The 10,479-nt window shown below is 31.9% G+C and overlaps 1 protein-coding gene across 1 annotated transcript; it reads right to left on the reverse strand.

The window, feature by feature from the left end:
* Nucleotides 1-2,777: 2,777 nt before the first annotated feature.
* Nucleotides 2,778-3,811, reverse strand: LOC120067668. Its single transcript, XM_039019207.1, has 3 exons — nucleotides 3,634-3,811; nucleotides 3,331-3,523; nucleotides 2,778-3,024 (listed from the first exon to the last, which is right to left on the reverse strand). Exons 1-3 carry the CDS (start codon nucleotides 3,809-3,811, stop codon nucleotides 2,778-2,780), a joined length of 618 nt encoding a protein of 205 aa, XP_038875135.1.
* Between the last annotated feature and the right edge of the window lie 6,668 nt (nucleotides 3,812-10,479).

Genomic DNA, 10,479 nt, shown 5'->3' on the forward strand with positions numbered 1-10,479 from the left:
CTAAACAGAAATGGATCAGATAGCAGTTGACCATCATTGACAGACAGATGTTTACCTACTAGGCACGGTGAAGTGACAGGCTTGAGATCTGTGAGTTCAAGTTTATGTAATAAGTCTTCCACATACTTTGCTTGATTGAGTATGAACCCAGATTGTAGATAGTGCACCTGGATTCCCAAGAAGTATGTTAAACGACCTAGATCTTTTAATGCAAAGCAACTGTCAAACAGTTGAATGAGGCGAGATACAACTTGAGTATTATTTCCTGTAATTATCAGATCATCAACATATATGAGTAGAAAAATGGTTGTTTCACTTGTGTGAAGGATATATAGAGAGTTGTCGGCCTTGGAAGCTGTGAATCTCCACTCAACTAATGCACTGCCAAGCGTGTTGCTCCACGACCAAGGGGCCTGTTTTAAGCCATATATGGCTTTGTTTAACCTACACACATAGTTTGGATGATTATCATTAACATACCCACTTGGTTGTTTCTTGTAGACTTCTTCTTGGAGATTGCAATTTAGAAAGGCGTTGTTGAAATCAAGTTGGTGAATCTCTCATCCTCTTAACACTACTATACTGAATACTACTCTGATTGTGGATGCCTTAACAACCGGACTGAACGTTTCAAAGAAATCAATTCCTTGATGCTGATGAAAACCGTTTGCAACCAACCGAGCTTTGTATCTATCAATGGAACCATCAGGATGTTTTTTCAATCTGAATATCCACTTATGTCCCAAAACATTGTAAGAAGCAGAAGGTGGTACTAGTTGCCATGTCTGTTTTTGAACAAGTGCCTTGTATTCAGCATCCATAACAACCCTCCACTGAAGTGTTTTAAGTGCTTCTGTGACTCGTGTTGGCTCGATAGTTGTCTAATCAGTCTTGGTTGTAAGTAGTATTTTAGGCTTAAAAATTCCAGCTTTTGCTCGAGTAATCATTAGATATGTTGGGTGGATAGGGGCTGGTTGCTGTGGATAAGTATTGGTCACGGGGTGGGCTATGATGTTTGGACTTGAGTGGTTTGCTCTGTCTGAGTAGGAGCAATTCTTATAGAAGTTGATGTATTGGCTGTACAGAGGGAGTATTGTGGGAAGGAGAAGGTATAGAACTGTCTGGTTGTGGGGTATTTGGTATACTAGTGGAAGTTGTGGCTTGACAAGAGGGATTATGTGTAGAGTTTGGTGAAATAGGTTGATTTGGAGCAGTGAAAGGCACATTTGAGCTGGGTTTGATGGTAGAGGTTGTTTATAGTAAATCAGGGAAGCTAGAAGGTGAAATGTGAATAGTTGGTAAAGCTGTTTTGATATGTGAAGAAGCAGAATTTACCTGAAAGCCAATAGAAAAAGGAAATTCAGTCTCATTAAACACAACATTCCGAAGATGTACACTTTACTTGACTTGGATAGGCACCGATAGCCTTTGTGAAGTATGCTTGGGCCTAGATACACACACTTCTCAGAGGTATACTGAAATTTATGTTGCTGATACGGTCTGATGCATGGAAAACAAGCACAGCCAAATGTTCGCAGCTTGGTGATATCAAGTACCCGGTTGAATAATATTTTTGTTCGTGAATGACCTTGCAACAAAGGGGTGGGAAAACCATTTATTAAAATGTTAGTAGTTGTAAACGCATCCCACCAATATTGATACGGCATGGAGGCTTGAGGAAGTAGGGTAAGTCCCATTTCAACCAAGTATCTATGTTTCCTTTCCACTCTTCCATTCTTAGTTGAAGTATAAGGGCAAGAATACCTGCTTGCAATGCCAAGGGAAGCATATAACTGATGTATTTTTGTAAACTCAGTACCATTGTCTGAATGAAACACCTTTATTGTAGTATCAAATTGAATTTTAACTGTCTGAATAAAGTGATTGAAGGTTGCCAGTGCATCTGATTTTTGTTTAAGTGGGTAAGTCCATAGAAAGCGACTGTAGTCATCTAAAAATGCTATATAGTATCTAAAACCAGCTGTAGACTGTAATGGGGCTGGTCCCTAAACATCAGAGTGGATGAGTTCAAACTTGTGCTTAGCTCTAGAATCAGACAAAGGAAAGGGAAGAGAATGGGACTTGCTCAGTTGACATGAATCACAAAACAACTTCTTTTCATTAAGTTTGACAGATTGGTTACACTGTTGTAGTATACTTTTCAAAATTTTTGGGGAGGGATGACCTAATCTTTTGTGCCACAGATCAGTCGACCCAACAACATTAACATTGATGTTTGACAGCTGAAGAACTTTGGAGTCATTATTTTTGTCCAATGATCTGGTATCTTATGATCTTCTAGGTCTTGAAACGTCAAGCGGTTGAATTGTCATCTCCCCAAGTTGATAGAGACCATCTTTAAGCGTTCCTTTCACTAGAGTATTGCCTGTACATTTGTTCTTTATCCAGCATCAAGAACCATGAAATTCCACAAAAATGTTATTGTCTTTGGTTAGTTTAGAGATGCTTACTAATTTTTTTGCAATTGATGGTACATAAAAGGCATCTTCTAAACTAAGTACGTACTGTCCTGATTTTAGACTTGAATTTCCTACAGCAGTTATACTTAACTGTTCACCATTACCAACTGTCACTAGATTATTACCTGTGTATTCAGATGGATTGGCAATGTGTGTGGGGTCAGCTGTTACATGGTTTGTAGAACCACTATCTGCATACCAGTTGACATCATTTGGATTTTCAAGTGTTGCAAGGAAAGGATTGGTCGAGTATGAAGTCATGAGGGCGGGATTGTTGCTGTTGGTGGATTAATGGTGCTACTGTCCAGGACCCTTAGGCTGACTGGTATGAGGCACAAATTCACGATTGAACCTCTGGTAACATACATCCGTTGAATGTCCATATTTGGAGCATACTTGGCATGTTGGGCAATTTCCTCGGCCCCTGCCTTTGCCTCGAGTACCACTGCCATTGTTGGAGTAGTTTGGTTTAGAATTGATTTGCTGAAATTTCACACTGCCTTGACTAGCACCATGAATGCTGGACTTGGACTGACCACTACCCCTGCCAAACATCACATTTATAGAAGGATTTCCTATAGAACTAGCAAATGTTTTTGCAGAATTTTATGCTCAAGTCGCTTTTCAAACGATAATAGCTCTGATTGCATATCCAACCAGGATATATCAGGCATACTTTGAATGACACTACTACAGGATTATACTCTTCATCTAAACCAAGTAGAACTTGTGAAATTAAGTTTCGAGAGGTTATCGGACTGCCCGCTTGAGCTAAATTGTCAGAATGGAGCTTCACCAGCTTAAGGTATTCAGACATAGATGAGTTTCCCTTTCACGTTTGCTGGAATACCCGTCGGAGGTAACCTCTTCGGCTCTTGATTGGACACCAAACAGAGAATGGATGGCATCCCACAATGACTTGGCATTCTCGAATCCCATTAGTTGGACTGCTACCTCTGGTGCCATGGAATTGTAAAGCCAACCAAGTAACAATTGATCTGCTGTAACCCATGCTTCATAGAGTGGATTCAGCGATTGCTCATCTGTGGATCTGGAAGAACTGCCCGAAGGATCAGTGACACGGCTGGTGCTTCGTGAACCGATGCTCCTTCTGTTGGGAGAGAAACAAACATGGGAGGGAAAATTTGCGTACCTGATAGATGACCTTCTAGTCGATATCCTCGAAGGATCAGAAGAGCCAATGTCTTCCAAAGCATGAAGTTGCCCCTCTCAAGCTTGATGCTGGTAATTTGGTTTAGAAGTTGATTTAGGGGTGGTGTGCTGCACTTTGTAGACTCGATCCCATTGATTGATCGAGCGGTGTTGGCCATTAGTGAGGCTCTGATACCAAGTTTGAATATAGAGAAGAAGAAGAAATCGAGGTGCAGCAGCCAAAATCCTTTTATATTTTCTATATATCTTTTGTACAGAAGGCAGCCCTTTTTATATGGGATTAGAATATTACGCTTAGAGTTTTTTGCTATACACTTGATAATAAAAGAATAAGAAATATCAATATAATTACGCAGCCTCCTACGTGTCACATGATCACTGGCTCGAAGGAATGGATGGACTGATTGGTTAAATAACTTTTCCTTTTCCTTTTAAATGTTCTCCACTGCTTTGTTGGACTGATGATGTGGTGAGATGCTGCTGAGGTGTCTTATTGCTATCACATGATTGGTCCCTGCATTCTTTAATCCTAAAAGTGCATTAAAATAATAGATGAAAAATGAAAAGTTGGCTAGAAAAGGAAAAAAGAGAAGCTCAGTTGGGTCCAAAACTACAAAATGAATCGATTTCCTACTTTATTAGGACATTATTGAATTCTTCTTTTTAGAAAATAAAATTTTGGGAATTAATCTATTACATAATTAATATTTCATAAATAACCAAGAATTTCCTAACATTTCATAACTCCAGATTTTAGTAACATCCCGGGACATTTTAACCTTTTGATAGATTATCTCTCATCTTCTAATTTCTAAGAGATCAAAATGAAAAAGAATATATCATTTATGAATTTACGATTAATTATATAATAAAATTTTTAAAAAATATCATTAATTACATTATCTCTCATTATAAATTTTTAAAATATTAAATTGTTTCCTTATTAACATCATTTTTAAATTTTAACTTTGTTTTTGTTATTTATTAATTTTGGTTGATATTCATTCAATGGGGAATATTTCAAACTAACGTCTTCTTCATTTTGGAGATTCTGTTTAATTTATTCCTCGATGAAAGTCAATCATCTTTCGATTGAGATCTATAGAAAAGTGCAAATATACACTACACGTATCATGATTTCTTTTTTTTTTTTTTTTTTTTTTGCATGTTTACGTATATAATAAAATTATAAATATATATCGCATATATATTGTTCGGTATATAAGACGTTATATTGTATTATTGTCTTTATTTATGCACTTATCAAATATACCCTGGTTTATTTTATAGAAAATTCAAATATTCAGATTTTTTATATATGAAATGTATATTGTTTTTTTCTTTTGAAGCTTCTTGTAATTCTTGTTTTCTTTTATGAGGGCAACATTTTTTTAATTTTTGGAGAAAATTTTCTTATTTATGTAGGTTTTGAAGAGAAAACCATTTTGGAATGTTCATAACCACAAAAAACTTCGATGCAATTCATTCTAACATTCTTCAACCCTAAAAAACTTCTAAATTTTACGCTTTTACCCCGCAAAATCTTCCCATGGTGAGGAGAGTTCAAATATGACATTTAATCACGTAAACAAGTGATAATTAGCAATGTAAATTTCAACAAGGTTAAAATCCTTCATAAGCTTCTCTAGATCAGCTTAGGCCACATTTATCGAGCGATACCAATTTCATTATGATAGTTCGAAAAGTTACTCCATTTGATTACATTTTTTGTTGTTACATGTGTTACATAATTGTAATGAAATGTGGGGTCCACTTTCAAGTCTATAATCAGATAATGCAATCCAATTGAGGTGTAAAAGGTTGATCAACCTGATTGGATTCTAAAATTAGATGGGATCTACTAGTTGGTATCGATATTGTTACTATTACAATATGAAAAGTATGAAAATGTCACAATTATTGTTACGGTTATGTTATTATTACCGTTTGACTTTAAATAATAACAATAATGATAATTGTAACAATAAATGTGATAAATTCATAATTCTCATTAAATGTGATAAAAATAAATCCAATTATATTTGCGCTTGTAATCCATTAAGATTGACATACCGATAGAATTTCATTCCGATTATACCAATTTTCATTATGAATCGGTAAACATAGCCTAATCATTGATCATAATGAGATAACGGGTGCTAGTCACTCCCAAACAATTCTCTCCTCAAATAGACCTTGCTCAATCAAAATGTTAAAAGATCTGTATCTTCAATCTCACATATTGTTAGACTAATAAAAAGATCGTTGTGCCGAATCCCAATTGATATGTTATGGTTACATTCTCTCACTTGTAAGCTTGAAAATTTGTTGAAGACCCGATAAGTGAAATTCAATATTTAATTAGGAGGGGAATGACTTCATAATAAGGGTTCAAACTTATTAGGATATTTTACTATGATATCATGTCAAATCACCAATTGACTCAAAATCAATTTAAATTGTTAGATGTGATTAAGAATAAATTTAATATTATTAAATTGACACTCTAACACTGAGGTTGTATCACGATGTTCTCATTTTGAGCTGGTGTGTGAGACTAAACGTAATATTGTGAATCCCTAAGTCAGTTTCAAAAAATATTCTCTTATTTTAGGGTAAAATGTTTGTCTCATTCTCTCAGTCTAATTCTCTTGAACCTTCCAATCAAAGATAAAACGCATATCTTTCGATCAACATGAACGCCAGTGGAATCTGTGTCACTTCAAACGCAATTTTCTCAACTCAAAGACACAAAACGACATTGAAATCATCTCAACCATTGCATGGAAGAAAAGAAAAAAGAAAACAAGACCACAGATTAATTTCCAACTACAAACAATTTTTTCTCTCTTATCACTTTCTCATAAAAGAAAAAAAAAAGTGTTCTGAAATAAACGAAATCAACCCGTAAAGAATAAATCATAAGAAGAAATCGATACGGAGATTTACACATTTTATTAATGGGATGTTAGCTACGTGCACGGACAAAGAAAAAAGTAATTTTATTAGTAGAAGAGAATATCAGCAAAATCCGTGCTTGGTCATTTAGAGTGTGAGATAATAAATTCAAGGCATTCCAACCAAGGAAAGAGAGCTAATTTCTCTATTTTGCTTGTTTATTATGTCATAATTATTACTATATTAAGACAAATGGGAGGGAATCCTAACTTTAATCACTCTTTCTTTTTCAACCCTCTAATTTTTCTATAATTAATTTCTGGCTTATTTACAACCGTAGGTTTTATCTTTTTTGGTCTAAAACCTTAGCTTAATTATATGTAATTTTCTTGGTATTAGCAAATGAGAAAGTCTTTGTCTGGTTGTAAAATCTTGTCTTTGTCCAAACTGGCTATTTGCATGAAGCACAAGTAGCTTTTACTGAGGCTGTGGTGCAGAGCAATGGTTGTTTCTTTGTAAGAATAGTGAGATCATCTTTTCATAACGCTTATAACATTCATTTATGGTTGCTCGTTGGATTTAACATTACACTAACTCTCATATAACCTTTTTTTTTTAAAAAAAAAAAAAAAATTTAAATTTGATTCCATGGCACATTGATTTCTTCTTGGTTTAAGAGTAGTGGGAAGAAAGGTTTCACGGACTTAAACATAGTTTAGTTAGTCAGGACACATATTATCGACCAATAGATTAGAGGTCCGTATCTAAAATTTAAAATCGATAAGAATGTTTTAATTAGTTTAATTTTGCTAAGGTTACCGATTAAATAAATTTTCATAATATTTTTTTTAAGAAAAAAGAATATGCGTGTGTTTTTCTTTTATGTTATTTGATGTGTTCATGTTAGTATGTGTATACACCAAAATTTAAATGTTTGATAAAGTTTGTTAAGCACCTTGTTTAGTATTAACTGTTATTCTTATTGTTAATTTTTTTTTTTTTTTTTGTTTCAAGAAGAAGTTAAATTGTTTATACCACTTTTAGGGTTTGTTTGAATTGATTTGTAAGTATTTAAAATTACTTTTTTACACTTAGAAAGTCAATCAAAATAGCCCCTAGTTTTCTTTTTTTTATTTCATCATTGCTTACCTATTAATGAAAGTGTGTTTGATCATTGATGACATTGTGAAAAACCAAAAACAAGAAAATCCAAGAGATCAATTCTTTTTTTCTCTAAACTTAGTTCTTAACCTTCAAAAATAAAAATAAAATAAAATAAAAAAGAAGAAGAAGAAGAAAAGAAAAAAAAAAAAAAAAAAAAACAAGAGAGGAGACCTAAATATTACCTTTTTTTTTTCTTAATTGTTGGATTCGTAAAATAACTTTATTTTATTTGTGGATTCAAAATGACCTTTCAATTTAACTCGTAATTCATGAATTTAGTTAAAAGATAATTGTAAAAGAAGAATGTTTGAGAAACAAGATCAATTAGTAGACATGATAAGAACGCTACCAATGTGTTAACCTAGTTGAGGTATTCTGAGACATCTATTGATCCACATTGCATCTCTTTCTGAAAAGGAAATAAGAAACCCATGTGTTTTTATCCATGTCCTATATAGATCAAAGGTTTTATTTTCTTTTAAATTAAATTACACATTTAGTCCTATGATTTTAGAAATTAAAATTTCAACTAATCAAACTTTGTAAAGATAAATTCTAATTTTTAAATGGGACTAAATTTTAACTTTCTTCAGAAGTAAAATTTTAATTTAACCATATATTTTATTGCTCATTGTCTAATTAATCATCACAAGGATTTGATAACAGAAGTTTTCGAGAGAAAATTTATACTAAAAAAAAATAGCTAATTAGATGGAAGGGAACAAAATGATATTATATATTATAAATTATAATATTTTCATATCCATTGTTAGGTCACTCAATTCTCTACTATAGCTGAAAGAAAGTCATTAGATTGGTATAACTTCATTTTTTTTTTAATATTTATTTATTAATTTGAGTTTAAAATACACCTCTTTTAATACTTATTTTCCCATAAAAATTGTCATGATATAAAGATGGTAAGACTTGCATTTTAGACACTAAATTCAGAGTTGTCAAGGTAGTAATACAATTATGCTCATTAAAATGTAAAGAAATTATACCAAAACAGTGGGATTGGAAATAGCATGAACAAAAAATAAAAATGTTATCTTCAATTTAATATAATTGTACAATAGTAATATATATTTATCCTAAAAAAGGAACAAGATAATGAAGTTCAATAATCATTTTAAATTTATAAATAAAATCTGTAATACACATATTTTCCCAAGAGATATGAAAAATTGAATGGATTAATTTAATTTATTTAGTGATGAAAGATCATATACATTTAGATTAACAATTTAGGAACCTCTTAAAGCTTTGTTAATTTGCATTCAATTTCATTTTTTTAATCTAGATTTTGCCACAATTTATTACCATTTTTCAAAATGGTTCAAATTTGTTTTTCTTTTTAATTTATTTTTAATTTCTATTTTCACTCTCTTTCACTTTCTCTCTCTTTTAGTCTCCCTTCCTTTGTGCTCTGATCTATTTATCTTGTTCAGAAACTGAAACTCAAAGGAATTTTCCCAAAAACAAAAAAGAACATTATAGGTTTTTCAGAAAAGCTCTGATCTCTAGAGAACACAACCATGGATTGTCAGCAACAAGTTGAAGCTTCCAATAACATTATTGCATTTCCTCCTGTCACAATTCATGTTATGGTTGTTGATGATGATGCTATTTCTCTTGCTGTTCTCTCAAATTTGCTCAAAGCTTTGAATTATCAAGGTAAAAAAAAAAAAATAAATAAAATAAAAAACAAATACTAGGTTTAAAATTCCTCTTCTTGTTTGTGTTTTTATTTTATGTCTTGTCATGTTTTTTTCTTGATAAGAAAAAAATGTTTCAATCTTAGAAAGAAGAGAGAGAATTTGGGTTGATCTCTAATTCTCTTTGTTTATAGCTTTCTTTATTGATTTTGAGTGTACTAAACCAAGAATCTCGGGTTGGTACCTTCAAATCTTTTTCTCACGTTATGTTTGGATAATCATTAAAACGATATATCTTTGTCGGTATCTTCTAAATAAATTTTTTTTTTTTTTATCCTTTTTCGATACATATTGTAAACACGTGTGAGTATCGATGTGATTATAATCTAAAGATGAGCTAATAAAAATAAAATATCTCTTTTTGGAGAAAAAATTATTGCTTAGATTGGATGAAATCCAACTCCTAGATCTCTTTACATCATAAGACACTACAAAGTTCCTTTTTTTGAGTAATTTACTCATTTAAAGTTTTTCCCCCAAATCCATTCCTTCATAGATACAATTTTGTGCATTTTAAGTATAATTGATCAAACCCTAGCTAGAAAATCACTTTAGAAAATATAGCCATTTAAATTTAGGATTGAAAATTGATTTAAAAGTTAACTTTCAAACATGCATTTTTTTTTTTAAAAAAAAAATAGTGTTATTATATATATGAAGATGATGATGAAGTTGGTTTCACAATTACATTTGGAATTGTTTTCTCATTGCAGGCTACCATGTATATAATATTCCTTTTTTTCCAATTTTTAGCAAGCATTTAATTAAGTTAATTTTTCTCTTTGAAATAACCATAACACATATTTATTATATAATATTTATCAGTGTTTTATTTTTTATATATAGAAAATATACATCTTCAATTACATTTCCCCATTTCCATGTTGATATATTTATTTATAAACTATTTTTTCTTCACATTCCCAAATCTTACTATGTCTTTTTTTCCCTAGTATATATACACCTCAATAGATTACTTTAATCTTGAAGGCATCATTTGGATTAATTCAATGATATTCTGATTATATATAGAATTATTTAGTTCT

Source organism: Benincasa hispida, chromosome 12 (assembly GCF_009727055.1).
Source record: "Benincasa hispida cultivar B227 chromosome 12, ASM972705v1, whole genome shotgun sequence".
Lineage (NCBI taxonomy): Eukaryota > Viridiplantae > Streptophyta > Magnoliopsida > Cucurbitales > Cucurbitaceae > Benincasa > Benincasa hispida.